Source organism: Protopterus annectens, chromosome 12.part0 (genome assembly GCF_019279795.1).
Source record: "Protopterus annectens isolate FY-2018-M chromosome 12.part0, PAN1.0, whole genome shotgun sequence".
In the NCBI taxonomy this organism is placed as follows: domain Eukaryota; kingdom Metazoa; phylum Chordata; order Ceratodontiformes; family Protopteridae; genus Protopterus; species Protopterus annectens.
The window spans coordinates 336,001,475-336,023,431 of record NC_056746.1 but is presented as its reverse complement, the minus strand read 5'-3'; the positions used below and the strand labels follow the sequence as shown (position 1 = coordinate 336,023,431).

At 39.7% G+C, this 21,957-nt stretch overlaps 1 protein-coding gene across 3 annotated transcripts in view; it reads right to left on the bottom strand.

Annotated features, from left to right (window-relative positions):
- The window catches only part of MRTFB (myocardin related transcription factor B), a 1,455,416-nt gene that overhangs the window by 212,732 nt on the left and 1,220,727 nt on the right, over positions 1 to 21,957 (bottom strand). For all 3 annotated transcript variants that reach the window (XM_044089410.1, XM_044089411.1, XM_044089412.1), the window contains exon 9: positions 3,439 to 3,601. In XM_044089410.1, the coding sequence (XP_043945345.1) occupies positions 3,439 to 3,601 (163 nt within the window). The remainder of the gene's footprint in view (positions 1 to 3,438; positions 3,602 to 21,957) is intronic.

The following is a 21,957-nucleotide window of genomic DNA, read 5'->3' as shown; positions in this document are numbered from 1 at the left end:
ATCTACGTGAACTTTTTAATTCTTAATCACATCTTTAGCAGTCCACATAAAACCATTCCCAACAAGATATCACATCATACCTCTCAAATGTACAGATTTTCATAGAATTTTTGTTTCAAATTTTTGGTCCATTTTTCATAAACTGTGATTTTTCTGGCAAAGCACTGCCACGTCATTAAAGATTGAAGTCAGAAAAGAATGACAGACATTTGATTTTCAAATTTCATACCCTAAAGAAAATTAATACTAACACAAAACCTGCTATTCTATCAACTTTATAAGTTTGTAAGAGCAGTATATTTAAAAACTGTTCCTATTTTGGGCCTCCCCCCCGCATTACTTATGGCTTTGTCCAGATTTCTTGCCCAAAGAGGTTGGCAGGTATGTATCACATACAACCATGGAGAAATAGACTTTGATAGAAAAAAAAGAAGAATGCAAAACTCTCTTTGTTTAGCTAATTTTAAGCTTACTTGTATGAGATCTTCTCAATCAAGAACTTAATTTTCCTACCAGACCAAGAAAATACCTATCTGTTTATACCTGACACACTGATTTCTCTCACTATTTTTGACTATACAAGCTTGTCATAAAGGATGCCTCATGCATCCACTGAAACCTATGTTTTTTTTTTTTTATTTCTCTTGAATTGCTTACTCTCCATCTAAAAAACTGTCTGTCCTTCTTCTATTACCTCCATTTCTGCAGCATATTGCATTGCTCAATTTGAAGAGTCTCCAAACACCATAAAATTTCTATCATCCCACTTCATCAAAAGTATGTTATTTTGCAACACTTCTTCATAGTTCCACAAATGTACATTCCCTCTTATTACATTTACTACCCTGCTTAAGTTACAGAACTAGATGAGGTGGCTTGTAAGTTATTGTTCATTTTATATAGTAAAATAGACTGAAACCACAGGAAAGGGAATGAGTTGATGGATGGGAATTTTTCATGTCAGATTTGCTAAGCTAGCACAATCAACAAGAAAAAGAATAGCATACACAAAATGAAATGGTATTAAACAAAATACATGCACTTTCAGCAGCATAAGGAAACTGATTTGATGCATAGCAGAAGGATGTGGAGATCCTGAACAGAGTTGTGGTGCCTTTACTGAACTTTTATCACCTACTATCAGAATGCTAAGTACTTTAAAACTTGTCAAAACACCAAATGAAGTTAAATAAAGCTGAAATCACTTTTATCATTCTAATCAAAACGCACACACACGTTAGTGTGCAGGCATGACGAATATCTTCCTCTAAATCACTGTGGTGCACTCCTGTTGCACTCTCATTGTAAATGAGAAGTACTACAGGAAACAATGCTTTAAACTTGGTTTTCATTTATGCTTTTTATCACACTCCCTTGTATGTCACAGGCATGATTTTTTTTTAATTAAAACCATTTTGTCCTAAGCTGGGAAGCATGCTAAAAATGTGGCTAACACAAAACATGCATTGCACTAAATGACATTAAATAAAGTATGCTAAATGGAATTTCATTGTTGAGAGTACTAGGAAATAGAAGTCCCAATTTAATTCTATTTTCTGAAGGTGCTTTTGCTGTTTTCAGCATTTAGTCTTCAGTTCTAAAGTTTACCTTCTGCTAAAACAACAATAAATTGTAGGTATCCTATGGCACAACACACAAATGACAACCTCCTCACTCACAAGATAAAATACAAAGTTAAAAAAAAGAATTAACTTAAGTGGCTAAGTCAAATCATGAAAACACACAGTATCATTTTGAAAAGCTAATAACTACTAAAACTATGTGGAAAGCCTAGCTTTTATCAGTCAGATCAAGATACATGCTACATAACCCACATTCCGCCAACCTCACACGAAAAAAAATCACAAATGCAACATTAAGGCAAAATGTATCCACATTCAGGCTTAAACAGAATAATAATCAAGGGGATGGGGGGATTTGTGCCCCAACACGATAAGACAAACATGAATACTGAAAAGCTACCTACCTGCCATAAAGTGTGTCCTGACTCTCTTAGTAAAGTGCCAGTGGCACTTTATAGATTTCATTAGTACAACTATAAGGCTTTTAATTGCATATCCCAACTAAGGGATTGCACTAATACATCAGCACCAGTGGGAAAATGCTATAAACTGCAAACCTACTTGACTGTTTAATTAGACAGAAGGTAACACACAAATGTTGCTCAATGTGACCTCTTGTTTAGATGCTCAACTTAACTCATAAACTGTGTGCTTGGAACCACAAAGCATTTTATAAGGCAGGGATGTTTGCTTGGAGTCTATGTTCAGTCATTGAATGGATTAAACATCAAATGCTAATCAGTGAATGTTCATTCATTGAACATTCATGTCACAGAACCTGTGAGATGAGGAAAGTAATTAGCTGGCCAACACTTTCCTGTCTCACACATGGCAGTATTTCAAACCCTCTTTCTCCACTGTAGTGCAGTCTCGGAGTTGGTATATACAGTTAGGGGGATGGGTTTGAAATACTGTTGTGTGAGAGATGGGCAAGTGCTGGCCAACTAGTTACTCTCCCTGTCTCACAGGTTCGATGATGTGAACATTCCATGAATGAATGTTCGGTAATTAGTGTTTGATGTTCAGTCCATTCCATGACTGAACATAAGACCTGTTTGCATGCATACCCCCAATGATTACTGGGAAATGCATCTTTACAGGACACCACAGAGAGGGGCCATCAATATACAAAACAAAGACACAAGCTCTGCAGAAAGACAACTAGAAAAAGTGCACTAAATCTTTTCTTGCAGGATCTTTCTGAGCATAGAATAAACTTATGCTATGGGCCTATGTCTCCAAAATGCCAGAAACTTAGAGTGAGCATCAATAATAGCAAGCAATATGCCTGTCCTGTCAAATATGAAATTATGTGAACATCTTCTAGAATTCACATAGAGGACCAGATTCAATAAAGCCTACACTAAGTGTACACTATGCGTACACGATATGTATTCAATAAAATTCTTATCACATTTTTTGTGCTTTCTAGTCACTCAGAAAGATTACATTAAATGTACATGTAGTCTACACTTTGTGGTAACCTGATGAATCCCTGTCAATATTTAAAGCTGCAAGAATATCAGTAAGAAAACTAAAATTAGGAGGAAGAAGGTGTGTGTTATGTCTGTGTTGTCTGCTCACTCAGAACAGTGTACACTTAGTGCAGCCTTTATTGAATCCGGCCCAGTGATTATACACTTCATATTTCACTAGTAAATTAATTGTGTCACACAAGTAAGAAAACATTAGCCGCTGGTAATAAACAGTTCCATGACTATTAGAATGGAGATAAAATACTAAAAAAATAGATGCTGAGAAACACAAAATGCTGCCAACCCCAACTCTACTCTTCACTCCTAGCATAGGATTACAGTTTGTAATGTGTATGCAACAAACAGAAGGAACTTCTTGCCTTCATGTCATCCAGGTTAGATGGCAGAGGTCCTGGTTTTCTGTTTGGAGTGTTACTGGTCACTTTATTGGAGCTTCCAGTCCCTGACGATACTGATGTTGGTGTGCTGCTGGACATAGTGCTCATGACAGTGGTTCCACTACTTGAAGTGTCATTAGGAGGTCTGAAAGAAGACAAAATAAGAAGTTAGCAACCAGCCAAACACAGAGCAAACTGCAGTAAACCAGCAGTTACATACTTATTCAGATCTCACCCACAGAACTTAAGAAGGGAACATCACTTAAAATATGGATTCTCAGTGTACATTTTAAGTGAAACATGTTGTATTCCCTTAAGAGTGTGGACACTAAAGTCTAATTCTTGCAATCTGTGTATTAAACCAGTCTTACAACAGACAGTAATCCCCTGAGATCAAGGAAAATTAGAAGTAAATGCTTAGGATAGAAAGCACAGTTGTGTACACTTACAATAAATGTAGATGTTAGAGTGTATTTACTGTTGCAGTCATCACATTTGGGTTATCTGCTTGCAGTAGCACTCAGTCGGCCTCATTATCAAAGTCTTGGGTCCTGCTTCGGTTGCTGTCTCATCTTCCATGACGTGAAGTAGTCAGGGGTATAAAGCATGCAACCGACGCCATTACATCAGTTTTTCTTGCCCCAGATGTCGGGTGCCCCCCTAATTGGAAGCAATTATATATATATATATATATATATATATATATATATATATATATATATATATATATATGTGTGTGTGTGTGTGTGTGTGTGTACAAGGTTATACCTCAAACAAAAAAGCAAATACACCAAAAAGCTTTTAAGCATAGTAAAAAGGAGTAGAGGTATAGCCAAAAGAAGTCAGAGGGCTGGAGGGAGGGTAACCAGGACTGCAACAGTGAATACACTCGAACATCTACATTTATGGTAAGTGTACACAAAGTACACTTGTGTGCACTTACCATAAATGTAGATGTTTGAGTGTATTCACTGTTTCAGTCATAACATTTGGGTAATCTGCTGGCAGGTTGCCCTCAGTCGGCCTGATTAACACAGTCTTGGGTCCTGCGTCAGTTGCTGTCACTTCTTCCATGACGTCTGGTCGTCAGGGGTATGAAACATGCAGCTGACGCCATTACATCAGTTTTTCTTGCCCCAGATGTCAGGTGACCCTCCAAATGGGGAGCAAAATATATAAGTAATTAAAAACACAAAAATATACCTCCAAACAAAAGCAAATACACCAAAAAGGCTTTTAAGCATAGTAAAAGAAAGTAGAGGTATAGTAAGAGAAAAACAGGTGGCTGGAGGGAGGGTAACCAGGACTGCAACAGTGAATACACTTGAACATCTACATTTATGGCAAGTGTACACAACTGTACTAAGTTCTTCATGTTTCACTGTTGCAGTCATTACATTTGGGTAGATTCCCAAAGCCATGGTTGGGAGGATGGACTTATACAGCATTAGGACCCGCTATAAGGCCTTGCAAGACAGCAGTTGCAAAGTCAGCTCTGGATTTAGAGAAAATTGGTAAATGATAATGCTTGGTGAAAGTATGAACTGAACTCCAGGTAGCAGCTTCTAGAATATCCCTGGTAGGAACACCTCTGAGAAAGGCTGTAGAAGTAGATGCAGCCCTGATGGAATGAGATCTGATCCCCTGGGGGATAAGTTTTCCATGGTGCTTACAGCAGAAATGAATACAATGGCTTACCAATTTAGAAATGGTTTGTTTTGAAATACCTTTCCCCTCTGCCCCTGTAGCAAATGCTACCAGCAGTTGTTCAGATTTTCTTAGAGATTTAGTCCTGTCCAAGTAGAATCTAAGTTGTCTGTGTATATCCAATGAAAGCAGAATCTGCTCCTCCTTGTTCTGTGGATTGGGAAAGAAAGCTGGCAAATGAATGGACTGATTAAGAGTCACACTGGATACCACCTTGGGCATACAGGATGGATTGGTCCTGAGTGACACCCTGTCCGCGAGAAAGATGATGAAAGGCTCCACTGCCATAAGGGCCTGTAATTCAGATATCCTTCTAGCTGAAGTGATTGTTTAAAGGAAGGCTGTTTTCCAGGAAAGAAATTTTAAGTCTGCAGTAGCAGCTGGCTCGAAAGGAGGTAGAGTGAGTTTCTCCAATACAAAGTTAAGGTCCCAGGCAGGGGTTGGAGCTCTCCTGGGTGGTCTCATGTTTTTGGCCCCTCTGAGATACTGCAGAGGATGAGAGAAGAGGGGGGGGGGTTCTGTGTTGTAATGAGCTGAAATGGCTGAGGCATGGATTTTAATGGAGGAAAAAGACAGGCCCTTTTGAAGCATCTCAGTCAAGTATTGCAAAATCTGAGGTAAATTGGGTGCTGCTGTGCTCATCCCTTGAGATTGATTCCAGGCAGAGAATCTTTTCCATTTGTCAGCATAAGATTTTCTAGTACTAGGTCTTCTCGCCTCCAAAATGACATCCATCACAGGTTTGCTGAGGGATGCTAAGGGGGAATTTAAATGATTAGCCAAGCTGCAAGATTCAATGTTTGGAGCTGAGGGTGCAGAATTTGGTTCTCCTGCTGAGACAGTAAGGAAGGTGTCTGAGGCAGGTGCCATGGGAAAATTTGTGACACACTGCGCAGGAGTGGGTACCGGTGTTGACGTGGCCAGTTTGGAGCAATCAAAATCATTTTTGGTTTGTCCTGTTTGACTTTTAGTAGAACTTTGGAGAACAAAGGCAGAGGGGGAAAGGCATAGACTGATAGGTTTTTCCAGCTGAAGGACACAGTATCCACTTTCCAGGCTTTTTTGTGAGGATTCTTGTGCAAAATTTGTCCACCTGGTAGTTCTGGGGTGAGGCAAAAAGATCTATGTCTGGGCTCCCCCATTTGCATGTCAACATGTTGAAAATCCATGGTTCCAGTTTCCATTCATGTGGGTCCATGAGATTTCTGCTTAGTTCGTCTGCCAGAACATTCTGCTTTCCTGGCAGGAATTGAGCTTGTAGTTGTACTTGGTAGCTCAAGGCCGTGTGCCACAATGCCATGGCTAGTCTGAAGAAGGTGTAGGAATGTGTACCCCCCTGCTTGTTTATGTACCACATAACTGTGGTGTTGTCCGTCTTTGCCATTAGTTGTCCTGGATGAAGGTAGTCCTTGAAGGCTGTCAGTGCATTCTGTACAGCTAGCATTTCTTTTTGATTGATATGAAGGTGAATTTGATTTGGGCTCCATTTGCCCTGAATGCACTTCCCTGCCAGATGAGCCTCCCATGCATAGTCTGATGCGTCTGTAGTCAGGGTTTGGGTGGCAGGGGGTCGTGTGAATGGCAGCTCCTTGTTTTGGTGGCAGGCCTCTGCCCACCATAGGAACTCTAGGCTCAGGCAAGGTATGATAGGAATCATTGTTTCCAGGCTGTGACATTGTTGACTCCATAAACCTTTTATGTACCACTGAAGTTTCCTCATATGGAATTAGAAGAATGCAGGAGGTCATGAACCCCAAGGCTTGCAGTATTTGTCTTGCAGATAGCAGTTTTTTTTGTGGCCACTTGTTTGAAGTAAGTCACCAAACGAATTTGCTTTTCTGGCATAAGGAAAGCCATCTGGGCAGTTGTATTCAAGCTTGCACCCAGGAATGTAATTTTTTGAGAGGGTACCAGTTGTGATTTCTTTTCGTTTATGGTGCACCCTAAACAAGTTAGAACCCTTTTTACAAACGCCAGATGTTTTAGAAGAGTGGCCTGGTTTTCTGCCTGAACTAGACAATCGTCCAGGTATGGATATATTTGAATATTTCCTTGCCTGCAAAATGCAATTATTGGAGCCAGACACTTTGTGAATACCCTGGGCGCAGTAGACAAGCAAAAGGGCAGTGCAGAGAACTGATAAGGCAAGTAGCCTGCTTTGAAGCGTAGGTATCTTCTGCAAGATTCCCTGACTGGCATATGCAGGTAAGCCTCTTTTAAATCTAGAGTTGCCAACCAGGCATCCTTGCCTAGTACAGGAAGTAACTCGTGAAGAGTCAGCATCTTGAATTTTGGAATGTCCAGAAAGGTATTTAGAGTAGACAGGTCCAGAATTGGACGCCATGATTTGTCTTTTCTGGGTACCAGGAAAAGTCTGGAATAGAAACATTGTCCCTTTTCCTCTTCTGGTACCGGCTGAATAGCCCTCATGTTTAGGAGGGAAAGTACTTGTTTCTGAGCCTCTGCCCACTGATTTGGGGCAGGTCTGGCCACCCGTTTGGTGTTGGCAATGTGTGGAAATGAAATCTGCATCCCTGGGACACTATATTTTAAAGCCATTTGTCCTGGGTTATAAGTTGCCAGTTTTTTTCATGAAGAGCCAGTTCCCCCCCCCAAAGGGGTGGCTGAGAGGTAAGTGCTTGGTAATTTCTAAAGGAAAGTCATTGAGACTGTTTACCGTAGGGTGGTGTCTTGTCATTTCCAGATTTGGAAGTGGAAGCACCTCATTGCCTAGTTCTGAGAGTCCCTTGGGACTGAAACCTGGTGCTTTTGGAGTGTCTGAGTTTGGCTTGAGTGGCTCTGGAAGGAGCTGGAAAGTGCCTACTAAATCTTGGAGGTTGTACTTGTAAGAAATCTTTCACAGTTTGCATAGATTTAGCTTTATCTTCCATCTTTTTTAGAACTTCTTCAGCCTTATTGTCAAACAGACGGTCCTGAGGCAAAGGAGCATCCAACAGTTTTGCTTTAACATGGTTAGGCAGAGATTGCTCCTTAAGCCAAGCATGCCTTCTAAGCACAGACCCAGTAACAGCAGCCCTGCAAGAGGCCTCTAAAAAATCAAAACCACATTGCAAAGTATGTTTTCCAACTTGCTCAGCTGAATGCAATAAATCCTGTAAATCTTTATTTTCCACACAGTCAGAAATCAACATAATTTTCTGTTTAAGCAGTCCCATGATATGCTGTTGATATTTTAGCATACGGAATTGACAGTTTAAAGCCCTGATTGCCAAGGTTGCAGAAGTGTAAACCTTTTTACCCCATCTACCCAGCGCCCTGGAGTCTCTATCAGAAGGGGTAGGATTTTTAGCAGTAGAAGCCTTAATGCCATTGGGCCCCTGAGAAATGGTTTCTGGGTCCACAACAGGATTTTTGAAAAGAAATTTGTGGGACTCAGGAACCCTGTAGTATCTGTCTGGTTTACTAGGGGCTGGAGGCAGGGAATCAGAGGCCATACTGGATTCCGAAAACACATCATCCAACAATGTCTAGTACAGGAGGTATAGCCAAAGGCCTATACTGAAGAAGAAGAAAGAAATCCCTAAACCTCTTTTTGAATTCAGAAAAATCCTGACTTTCCCAGTGGAAATGCTCCCTTAAGGTATGTAAAGCTTCCCCAAAAGAAAAATCCTCATGGGGAGAAGCAGAGGGAATGGAATCCTATGCATCAGAATCCTCATAAGTAGGTATGGACAAATCCAGGTCATTAGAAGAGTCAGAAGAAACAGAGTCCTGTTCAGAAGATTCATAGTCAAGTTCAGCCCTAGGCCTCTTGGGGGGGGGGGGGGGGGTTGACTACCCCTGATTAGAGTAATTAAATCTTCAGCCATTTTGATCATTTGTTTTTTAGGCATAGTGGCCTGAACATGTGGCCTGGGTGTCGGTTTTTTAGACATAGATCGAGATTTAGGCCTTAGTATTGAAGGTGGAGCTGGTTTAATATGCAAGTCTATAGGCCTAAATACAAGCCTGTGCCTGCACAGCGGCACCAGACCCATCCAAGGTAGAGACTTCCGCGGGTTCCATAGGTGAAGCATCTTGCGGCATACCAGACTCCGAATGGGTCTCAGTAGAGGCCTGCGAATCAGAAGTAGCGGGTATCAGGGGCTGCTAAAGCGCCTTACTGAGTACCGGCGAACTGGCAACTGGCTTAGAAGAAGTGTCGTTGGCAGTTTTGGACCTCAATGCCCTGTCTCTGTCTTTTTCTTTGCGTTTTTTTCGGTATTCTGGTAGTCGGATGGCTAACCGACGTCATTTCTGGATAATTAAACTGAGAACCGAAATATTTAGAAGCAAAAATTTACCGACGACGGATAGTGCGCTGATTAAATAAAGCACAAAACCGAAAGCAAGGTACATCGTGGTCAGGGCCTAGGCAAGGAATCCAGTACAAATGAAAATCCTTATGAGGTATTTGCTTCCCACAAGTAATACAATTTTTAACTTTTACTGACATCAGTAAGGAGCAAGAAAAAGTTTCCCCAATGGGGTACTTAGCTTTTAGTTGACGACTTCGGTTCTGAAACTCGAAAATGAAAATTTCAGGAGTCAGCCGACCGGCACTTGCAAACTGCTTCTGCTTCGGGCACCGCACGGAAAGAAAGACTGATGTAATGGTGTCGGCTGCATGCTTTATACCCCTGACTACCTGACGTCATGGAAGATGAGACAGCAACTGACGCAGGACCCAAGACTTTGATAATCAGGCCAACTGAGGGCTACTGCAAGCAGATAACCCAAATGTGATGACTGCAACAGTGAAACACGAAGAACATCATAATCTCCCTGTTGGCACAAACTGACCTTTCATGATAAGTTGCCTGTTAAATATGCACTCAATGCATGGGTAGGCAAAGTAACAGAAAGGATGATGCACAGTCTAGGATAACAGGAAATGAATGAAACAAAACTACTAACCAAAAAAAAAAAAAGTCAGATACTTTTATAAATAATTAGTCCAGATGTTCAGGAACCAGGAAACTCATCCCTGGATTGACACCTACAGTATGTCTCTAATGGACACAGGCAACCTGTAAATGTTTCATCTCCCAAGCCCCTGCTTTACTTATCAAGGGTTCAGAACTTGTCAGAGATTTGGGCTGCATGGCTTGGCTTAAAAAGTCCCTTGTGGTTGTTAGCCTAGTAAACACCTATGAACAAAGCTCCATCCAGACTTAACATCTCTGACATAAAGTCAACATTTGTTTTTTTTTTCTTCGTACATTTTACTTTACTTACTAAACTACAGAATAAAATTTTATTTATTCTTTTATTTTATATTTGATTACTGGGAAAGTCCAACTGGACAAAAATCCTTTTTCGGAGGCCTGGGGAGAAAAGCTCCAGATTTAACATGTAACAATGACTATAATTACAAATACAGGGTTCACATATACATGGCTTTACATTTGTGCTAAACATATAACATTGGATAAAAATACATTCATGTAAATATTATTAATGGCATTGCTGCACAGTCTAGTACAGGAAAAGAGAGAATTATTCTTAAAAAAAAAAAAAAGTGAAGAACTTTATCAGGAAAATGAGTGACTAACAGAGTGCAAACCAGGTATTACTAATAACAATCACTGGGTGAGCAATTTTCATAGATATACCACATTGACTGATAGCCTGTAGTAGGAAGAGATACCAAAACATAATTGCAACTTAAGGAGAATAGTTTTACTCTAGTCCTTGAATACATGCTTTAGATTGTAACAAGAAAGGGCAGAAGTCTGTTGAAAGGTGAGATGTTATCTGACTTACGTGCAGAACTAGTATTACCTAGAGAAAGTGTGTTTAGAGTAAATAGGATGTAACACTGGAATTCTTTTCTTATCCAGGATTTGAACATGTATTGGTTAAGTGAGACTTAAGAGCTATCCTGAAGTGAGATAAACTGCTAATAGATGTTACTTCTGAAGCTAAGCTATTCCAGATTTTAGCTGTGTAGTTTGAGAAAAAGGGAGTTGCCTGACTTACCATTAGCTGTGGTAACATTAAACAAGGATTTGCAACTAGAGCGAAGTACACTTTTGTTAGAGTAAGGAGTTAATAAGTTTTGAACTGCTGGTGTTTTTTCAGGTTGGTGCAGGATCTTGTGTGCTAACCAAAGCTGGTGATAAGTTATTAGTTGAGAACATCGACATCTGTTTAGTGACAGAGACCTGGTTCAAGGCTCCAGAGCGCACCCCTGCATTACCAGGCTATAATTCATACCACACCTTTCGGCCACCTAACTTGGACTGAAACACTAAAGGCGGATATCCACACCTCCAGGCTAGTTCCTCAGCATAACGCATCCGAGATTATCCATGTGCAACTAACTCTGGGCAAGACCGCAATCCAAACTGTAGCTTGCTACAGATCCCCCATCATGCCCCAGGATTCCCACTCCTCATTTCTTGATACACTGGAAAATATTAGGGTACAACCTAACACCCTAATAATGGGTGATTTTAACTACCCCACCATTAAATGGGAAAACTACTCATGTACCAACTCTTTTGCTCAACATTTTCTGGAATTCGTAAATTCCAATGCCTTGGATCAACTTATCCACACTCCCACCAGGGGCAGCAATATCCTAGACCAGGTCATTACCAACATGGGCAACCGGTGTTCCACACCAGAGGTAAATTCCTCGTTGGTCAGATCCGACCACAAGCTAATCACCCTAGACATCCACATCCCGCACCCACCACACATTAGGGAAACCACCTTAAAACATTTCTCCAAAGCCAACTTCACGCTTCTTAAGATAGAAATGGCAACTTTGTGATACCCATGCAGATGGACAATAGAGGTACAACTGCTGAATTCAACACAAATGCACTTAATAAGCAGTTACATGAGTGCATGGATAGTGCAATCCCTAATAGAACCAAGATGCTATCCTCCAAAAAAAGGAAGCCAATCTGGTGGTCCCCTGCCATAAACAAACTCTACAACAGAAAGTAGCAGGCTCCAAATCCGACTTCAGACCAGTGACAAGTGGAGTACCACAGGGTTCAGTCCCGGGTCCTCTCCTGTTTGGTATCTACTTCTCAGAAGTACAAGCTAACACAGAAGGTCTTTGGCTAATGAAGTTCGCAGATGACTGCAAACGAGGAGCCATAATCGAAACTCCTAACGATGTGGACATCCTACAAAAGGGCCTCAATGAGACAGATGCCCGGTGTCAAAGCCACGGCCACAAGCTCACTGCCAAAAAGTGCATTGTCATCCCTTTTGGTAAAAACTCTGTACCCATGAACTACCACATAGGTGGTAGTCTGCTTAACACTGAAAGTGTGATAAGAGACCTTGGGACACAGGTGAACAGTAGTCTCTCCTTTTATAACCACATCACCACAATAGTCAGGAAATCCTTCTATGTGGCACACCTCATCACAAAAGGTTTCTCATCGAGGAAAAAAGAGGTCTCTGTTCCCCTCTACTCGTCACTCATTGGACCCATTATAGAGTACAATGTCCCTTTTGGTATGTACCTCACAAGACATCTACGACAACCAGAAAGGCCACAGAGATACCTCACAAAGAGGATTACCGGCCTCAAACAGATGCCCTACGCAGACCGTCTCAAAAAACTCCAGCTTTACTCCGTCGCATATCGCCTACTCAGAGGCGATCTCTGCCTAACATACAAAGCTATGTCAAACCCAGAGCTGTTGGACATGCTCCACTTAAAGAAATCCCATTCCCTCTGAGCTAAACGCTCTAGGAACCTAAACTTTGTCACCACAATAAACAGAACATACTGGAGGGCTAGATTCCTGTCCCAGAGACTTCTCATACTCTGGAACAAACTACCTATCTATATCAAACAACGTTCCTCATTAGCACTCTTCAAGAAAAATCCTGATGATTGGATGGGAGATAGGAAATTCACCCCAGAGATCACTTCTGTAGCTCTGCTCAACAGGGGCACAGGAAAATAATTTTCTTGGGTGGCAAAAGCCAGGGTACCTTTTTGGCTAGGCTTATATAGGCCCTAGGGCCAACAGCCTAGTACCTACCTAATTCAATTGTTTGAGAGCAGTGTAATGATGTGTCCTAGCAAATTTTGCAATTTTGTTATAGCATGATTCTACTTAAGTCTAAATCTGATTTCCTAAGGCTTGTGAGAATTAGCGATGCATACAGAAGAGTTGAGATAAAATGTGTTCTAGCTGTAGTGGTTTTTGTGTTATTAGTGGAATATTTTTTATTTATATAAAGTGTACCTAGTTTTTGTGGACTTTCTTAATGGTTTGGGCAATATGGATCCCAAATTTCAAACTGCTGTCGATTTCTACACCTAAAAGTTTTGTGTGTTGTTTGAGAGAGATGATGGTGTTACTTAGAATGCTGAAGGAGGGGGAAGGGTAGTGTTTCTAGTGGAGTAGAAAAGCATAAAATTGGTTTTCTTGGAATTCAAAATAAGGTGAGAATTAGTTAGCCAAGCTTCTACTGCAATGAAAGATTTTTGAGTTATTGATTGCAGATGGTGTAGAGAAGAAGCTGCAAATATCAGTGTAGAATCATCGGCGTACTGTACAAGAGATGCATGAAGGGTTGATGTATTGAGATTGTTCGTAAAGGGAGTAAATAGGATGGGGCCAAGGATAGAACCTTGGGGAACTCCTAAGGTGATGGGTAATAGAGAAGAAAGGGTTTGTTGCCATCGAACTGCTTGCTGACCGCCTGCTATTCTTTGAACCAGGACAGAGTAGACTGGCTTAAGTTGAGTTTGGTAAGTACATTTAAGAGTTTGCTGTGAGAAACCATATCAAAAGCCGTAGAGAGAGTTCAAGAAAAAACAGGAGAGACAAATTTGCCATTATTTCTGTGGTGGTTGACTGTCAGTGAAGGTCATAAGGGCAGAGGTGGTGGTGCTGCGGAAGGGGCAGGACCCATGTTGGCTATTGGATAGTAATTTGTTAGTAAGTAGGAAGCCCATAATTTGTGTGTGTGTGTGTGTGTGTGTGTGTGTGTGTGTGTGTGTGTGTCCGTGAGTGCATGTGCGCGCACATCTTTCCAGCATCTTGTATATGGGTGAGAGTACAGCAATTGGCCGATAACTGGATAATTCTGTTGACTTGACACCTTTGTGTAAAGGGATAATATATGACATTTTTTTCCAAATTGATGGGACTAGTTGTTAAGTAATGGAATGGTTGGAGGATAGATATAGGGATGGAGACAGCATCAGCTGCAGGAAGTTTGTCCGTAGCTAAGGTACTGGGTTTAATTTTTTAGATAGTTTCTTTATTGTATTGGCAGATACAGGTTGTAAGGAGGAGTTGTTCCTATTTTTGTCAGAAGTAGGATTAATAGGAGTGGTAGTGGAGGCGCACCTGTTGAAGAGAGTTAGAATTGTTTTAGTTAAGTATTTGTAAAAGTGAGTTGTTACACTATCTAGGTTGTTAGTGGAAGATGAGGTAGATGTGCTAGCATTGATTGCCATGAGGATGTTATCAACTGCTCTCCAGAATTTTTGTGGGTTGTTATGGTGTTTGTTTTGGATAGTAAAGTAATAATTTGTTTTGTCCTGTTTGATTAGACTTTTTGCCTTGTTTCTGAGTTCTTGATATGCCTGTTTGTTTGAAATATAGTAATATGCCATTTACTCCAAGCTTTATTGCTACTTTTTAGAAGTACTCTAGTTTATTTTGTTGGCCATGGAGCAAATATGGATTTTATTCTAATAGTCCTTGGGGGGGGGGCTACTTTATTTAGTATATTCAGGAAGGTGGAATTAAATATTTCACAGCATCTTCTAGGGGGAGATGTTTAAGTGGAACCCAGCTGCAAAGTTTTAGAGTGTCTATGAATTCTTGGTGGTTAAATTTAGTTTTGTTTCAGTTAGAATGATAAGTGGTAAGCTTAGAAGGGTTTATTCTTTGTCAAATTAAGTAGGTGGGAAGGTGATCACTAAGGGAATCTGTGAGAGAGCCAGAATGAAATGAAAGTTCAGGTCTACTTGTTAATATCTAGTCCAGTGGATCCCAAATGTTTTCGATTCTCGGCTCCCTTGTTGAATCCAGGTTTTCCCAAGGTGCCCACCTCCCCCCTTCAAATTCTAACAAGTATACTTTGTGAAACAGAGTAAAATATAAATGTGCGCAATACTGATGAAAGAGGCCAGGCATTAACCCGATGCATCATACGTATGCAGGTAAATAATGCACATTAATGTATTTGCAACTATGACACTTACCCTCCAGCAAACAGATGCACCAGTGTCTCTCTCTGACTCATTCTCTCTCATTCTTCTCCACCCCTGCAGACAAGAGGAGGCTGCAGTAAGAGTGAGGTATAGGAATCAAAATATCGCTATGATGTAGATATCTTTCATCTGCTTGCCCTGCCTTTTTATCCTGGTCTCAGTAGGTGCCTCTCTTGACCCAATCCAATTGCTTCTTTGAAATGCTCTACCCCAAGGCCCACCTCCAATGCCTAAAAGCACTTATACTTAATGAGGATAGAATGTCAACATAAACATACAGCCTAGAAATATGGACCTTTTCCTAGTGACTACAGGAATCCTATCACTCACGAATGTATACACAACATACGCGCACAGCCGCTTTCACTTTTCTCTGACCTGGTCGGACAGGCTACTGTTTGATATGAATATTAAAATCTCAGGGACATAAACAGAGATTCTTATTCGCCATTGAGTCTAATACGTCACGAAGCCGTCCCTTGTCATGCCTGCTTCACGTGATCATAGGAATCCATTTTCAATGAAGCAGGTGGTGAGGCTTGGATTGCAAGGACTGCATAGCTAGGAGACTATTCGATAACTGATAAAATGGATGTTCCAACTTCACAGACAAAAATACAGCATAACTCAAGAAAACTACACAATCTTGGGTTATCACTAATTAGAAAACAAATGCACACACTGTGAATACTGCACATTATTGATGATCTACTGCTAATATTACATAAAGACCACTGGCCCTTACTGTGACACGACCTTCAACTTTTTGGGAAATTACAGATTCTGGCAGTACCCTTAAATAACTTCCTCATGATCCCACCCCCACAGCAAAACATCAATATTCTCTTCCATCTTTCCAACGTCGTGCTTCTGTTCTGCAATCATATATAACATAATGGAACATGTCTTATCTGTGAACAAACAACTGCATGCCCCATCTCTGAAGCAAGGTATTTCACGCCCACTCCTTAAGTCATTTATTGGTTAGTAAACTTGACGGACATCATATTGTAACATTGCCTCAATAAGTTACTGAAGGCTGCTTTGGAATCATAGTTTCTATTTGTCTGTGAATCCTAGCTGAAGTTTCTTGAATGCAATATGTAGTTTACTTGATTGTGTAACTGACCGGTATTACTTAACAGTTATATTACTAATCACTTACTAACTACTTCTTGGATAAGTACGAGATGAGTAGCCAGGGAACTTATTTTCTGTTAGATGGCTATTTTAGGCAAGTCTGTGATTGAAATAAAAATACTGGATAATTCTGCAGTTTCCAATTTTTACTATTCATACAGCATACCTGTCTGTCCTATCCCTGTTTAGTAGAACCGCTTTGATTTTTGTCTCATATGTTTCCTGTGTCTCACATACAATTTTTAATTTTAATGTAATAACTAAAGATTACAGTAAGTTAATAATACCGTAATTCGCATTCTTCAGAAACTTGCATGTTTATGTAAAACTTGTTCTGTTAACTTCTGTGTGCAGTAATGTTTTAAAAATGTCTCTGATTTTTGACCCTTTGGCCTTTGCACCTCACTATTTCTGGCTTTCTTTCTGATTCCTCAGCAAAGAGGTTGTGCGATATGTTATGTAAGAAGATTCATGTTAATGCAAAACCTGTTATTCTATCAACTTTCTAAGTTTGTAAGATTGATATTTAAAAATTGTCCATATTTTTGGGCATTTGTCCTCAATTATGTATGGCTTTATCTAGATTTCTTGATTTAAGAGGTTGAGAGCTATGTCTGCACAGTTATCGCACAGGCGGATGTCACAAAACTAAGTGAAGTTAAGCTTGTAAGTTGTAGCTGTGCAGAAGTATACGTTGCTGCACAAGGAAGTCAAGTTTACACATGGAAGATACCTAATGAAACTTGTTTTTGCTTTGAAGAATTATTGAATGAAGTCATACACATTTCTTACAGATCATCTTTAGGAAAACTCTGAAGTTAATGAGGAAACATTTTAAGTGTGGTACCACAGAGCTCTTGGAATCTCATAAAGCTTATTAGTTTGTGGCGCCCCTGTGAGGAAGCCATGCCTCCCCGGGCGCCACAGCGCACTCTTTGGAAACCCATGACCTAGTCTAAGGTGGACTGTCTATTAGATGACTTATCTATCCTGGTAGGGACTTGAATAGTTTAGGTGCATGGAGGTTGGTGTGGTTGGTGGTATTATCGTAATTATAGGTGATCCAGTCACTGTTGAAGTCGCCCAAGATTATTGTCTCTTGCCTTTTGCAGAAGTGCTTTGGAGGACCAATACAAAATATTTTCTAGTGTGGAGATGTTCTGACCTGGAGGGATATAGGATCTAAAATATTTACATGCTCTTTAGCATTAAGTTTTAGTTGTGCAAAAATTATTTTCTGCATCATCAAAATTTGTGGCATTATGTTCTATGGCTTCAAGAATGATGTTATTTTTAAACAGAATAGCTATTCTTCCACCCCTTTTGGCCTTTCGGTCTTATCTTAGTATACTATATCCTGGGGTAGAATTTTGTTGTTGGATATATCAGGTTTTAGTCAAGTTTCTGTGTTTAGAACAATATCTAGGGAATATATCAAAAGGGCTGCATGTAGTTCATGGATTTTGTTTGTAATACTTCTGACGTAATGTTTAATATGAGGAGGTCTGATGATTTCATAGGGAAATTTGGTACGTGGTAGGTTTGGTTGCAGGGTTGGAAGGGTATACTGTCTATACTATTGTTGGGGCCTGGGCTAGGGTGAATATCACCACTGAGAATAAGTTTAGATACAATGTCTAATATAGTTCTAAACATTTTGACTGTGTATTTGTCATATTTTAGGGAAATGTGTTTTTTTTTGTATGGAATTATAGTAAAGTTGAGTTGGCTAAATGTTACAAATGTGGGGGTACACAATAATTCTATTATGCCAAACTTTGTGCTGATAGTTACTTGAAGTGGGATGAGAGTGGTCTAAATTATTTAGAAGGGTTTGGTAAGAAGTTAAATATGTGGTTAGTGATAAGGTCAGAAAGGCAAGGCTATATAATGCTATCATTTTGAGGTAGTAATTCATTAGTAGGATAGCTTGGTGAAGCAGGTTAAATTGATTTTGAAATTAGTATCAAGTAAACTACCCTTAGACTACTGAATTAGAACTTGAATACAATTGATTTGACAACCTACTTTATCATAGGGGGGGTTGCTTACTAAAATGAGTAGCGCAGTAATTTGGTTGTGTAGAACTTCTTTGAATGGATAATGATAGTTTGTGGGTGTGGTTAGTTTCAAATAAATGTAGGCATAGCAGGGGTTGGTGGGAAATGGGGGTAGTGTAGGGGAGTGGAGTGAGCCCGAGTGAGGGCAAATGGAGCGGGAAGATCCTTAATGTAGTGTGGGAGTATTTCAAAAAACAATTAGCAACTTTAGTAGAGGTACAAAGCTCTAAGTCTGTAATAATTTCTTCATAAAGCACTACAGACTGCTTTATTTTCAGTCTAGGTGCAAGTCAAGCAAACTAAATCAGAGAGCTCCTATTATAGTTGTTTTTTGCTGTTAAGTAGCCCTTTTTAGATACCTGAACTGAAATTTAGTTAAGAAGCCTTTATTTTATGGTATTTAGTATCTTTTTAAAGCTTTTTTCCCCTTTTAGAACTGAGAGGATTGGGAGTGGTGAGGAGGCTAGCAGGTGTCAACCCTGGTAATATGTACCCTTACAATTAAGTACAGCGGAGCAATTTTCAATTGGAGCACCTACATTAGTTTTAAGCAAAACTTTTTCTTGAGTTTCTGTTCACATGAGTCATGTTCATCCCTTACTATACCTAGGCAATTCAGATCCTGTATCCCAGCTCCAAAAAATCATTTCCTTAGTTAAACTCATTTGCTTGCCTAGTATATCAAAGTATGATACTTTGTGATTTAAGATATCTGTAATTGATTTTTAAAAGATTGTGATTGCTGAGTTTTCACCCTGGGCCTCCGCCGGAAATGGGCACTGACTGACCCAGTCAGACTTTCCCGATAAAGAAATGTCAAATAAATAAATGAAGAGATGCATTCCAGACAGAGGACTCTGCAGCAAATTGTTAAAGTCTGACAACTCATTTACTTTTATATTTTGAAAGACTGACAACTCCTAGGTAATCCTATAGGCTAGGCTTGTAAAGGCTCCAGGGCCATTAGCCTAGTGCAAACCTATGAACTTGAAAAACATGTTCCCAGGTACTGCTTTCTTCCCCCATCACATCTCCTACATCTGTCACTTACCTGAGGAAAAATTCTTGTCTGCTTATAAAAGTACCTATGCAAACACTTCCAAGTAAAAATCCTAAATCTTACAGGCTTTGTTGCATATTTGGGAGGCATACATATGTCTTTCCATTGTTTCTTTGTGAACTGCTTATCTAATCTCTCTTCCCAATCGTTTCAGATCTTGTCTGATTGATTAATATAGTTAATGTGTAATATTTTATATGCCCTACTAATTACCCCTTTTTAATAGCAGTTTCTGTTCTAGATTCAGCTAAAAACTCAACCAATGCAGGTCTTTAACTTAGGATTTCCCAACCCCTTCTCTTTGCCTATACTCTGATATCAATATGTGATATAGAAGGCAATCTCTAGTCTGCAGTCCAAATGTTTTCTTGGCCTCTTCCTATTCTGTTATCCTTCCCTTACTAGTTATTTGTTACCAATATCTTTGTTCCTTTGCCAGCTTCCACCAGTAAATTCCAGCCCCCTCTTGCTGATTCTCTGTATCCCTAACTGTAGTCATCTATATTGACAGAATCTCCTTTCTCTATTCCCATGTTGACTTATTTCTTAGTATACTTTCTGCTACTTTATGATGGCAATATTCTGTATGACTGTTGTTATTCTCCTTAAGGATCTCCATCCAAAATCAGACTCCCTCCTTATTTCTTGAATTACCCCCTGCTTCATCATCATTACATTCCACTTTGCATTGTAGTTTTCTGCTTCTATTAAGTAAAAGAGCATTAACTGTGTAGATCTACAATATCCCTTCAAGTCAGATAATCCTAAACAATCTTGTTCTACTGGAAGGATCAACTTATCCCACTTGACTCTTGCCCTCTTCCCCTCCCATATAAAATCTTTCAACTCTACTAATTACTACCCACAACTTCTCTTCTGTTTGATAAAAATATCCCTGACCTGTGTATAAAACTAGAGAGACTGAAACACAATTTTACTGCTTGCATCTTCTTATCCATATCCATAGGCAACAGCATCCAGGTTCTCAGTTTTTGTACTATATTTTGTTTAGTCTCTTCCCATGCACACCTAGTTGCCACAACAGAGTCCTTTTTAACTCATTCTCCTAAATACTTCATTTTATCATGTCCCCAAAAATATGGGTATTGCTGAACCAATTAATATGTGGGTACATAATTTACAGCTGCAGCTTTTGTTTTAGCCTCATTAATTTTATATCCTGAAAAAAAAGTGGAACCATCTCAGAATTTTCCACTACTCTGAGATGTCCTTTTCTGGTTCTATCAGGTACAAATTAACATTGTCTGAAATTAAAGCCAACATTTCTTAATTGCAACATCAGTTATATCCTTGAATTTCAGAGTCCCTCATTTTCTTTGCCAATGGTTCTAAATATAATGCAAACAACAAAGCAGAAAGAGGACTCCCCTGCCTGGCTCTTCTGTTCAGGCAACTTATCAGAGTGGAACCCTCCCACTTTAACTTTTGCCTCCAATCCCTTGTATATCCTACTAATTAACCTTATTACTGTATCAGGGAACACCAATGCTTCCATTGATCTATTCATATAATCCCAGCTTACTCTATTGAATGCTTTCTCTGCATCAAGATCCACCAACAATAGCAGTATTTTCTTATATTCTGCTTCCCACTGGATAATCATTGTTCTATTAATGTTGTCAAAAGTTTGCCTCTCCTCCACAAATCCAAATCTATCAATTTAAGCAATACCTTTACTATTCTTTTAGCCATTACAGACAAACACTTTATACTCATGGTTTAAAACTTAAATGGGCTTATAGGAAGCTGGATCTGATGGGTCTTTACTGTCTTTAGGTATTACAGCCACAGCAGCTTTTTTTTAGGATGCTGGTGCCTCCCCTCCTTTTCGAATACTGGTAAACAAAACCTTCCAAATCTTTTCCACATTCTTCCCTCCTTGCTTCCAAACTTCCACTGGAATACCATCTATTACTGGAGACTTTCCCGCAGATTGGTTATACATCACCATTTTTATCTCATCTCCTTCTATCTTAACTATTAACTCTTGAGCCTCGTCTAGCTCTGACTTTGGCTTATTTAAGTCTTCCATAAATATTTCCAATTGCGCTTTTCTTGAGTCCCCTATTTCTCTGCTTTATACAAATTTTCATAAAGTTTCTGAAATACCTCTAAAATGTCTACAGGATCTCTGGTTATTTTTCTTGTTATAAGTTCCCTATGTTTGGCAATAACCCTTTCTTCTTTCTGTTGCTTAAGTTGTTGTGCTCAAAGTTTTTTTGTATTCTGGAGTTATTATCAAAAGAACAGTTGCTTAACAGCAATCTTTCTAAACTCATGCATATTATCCTGATACTCCCTTA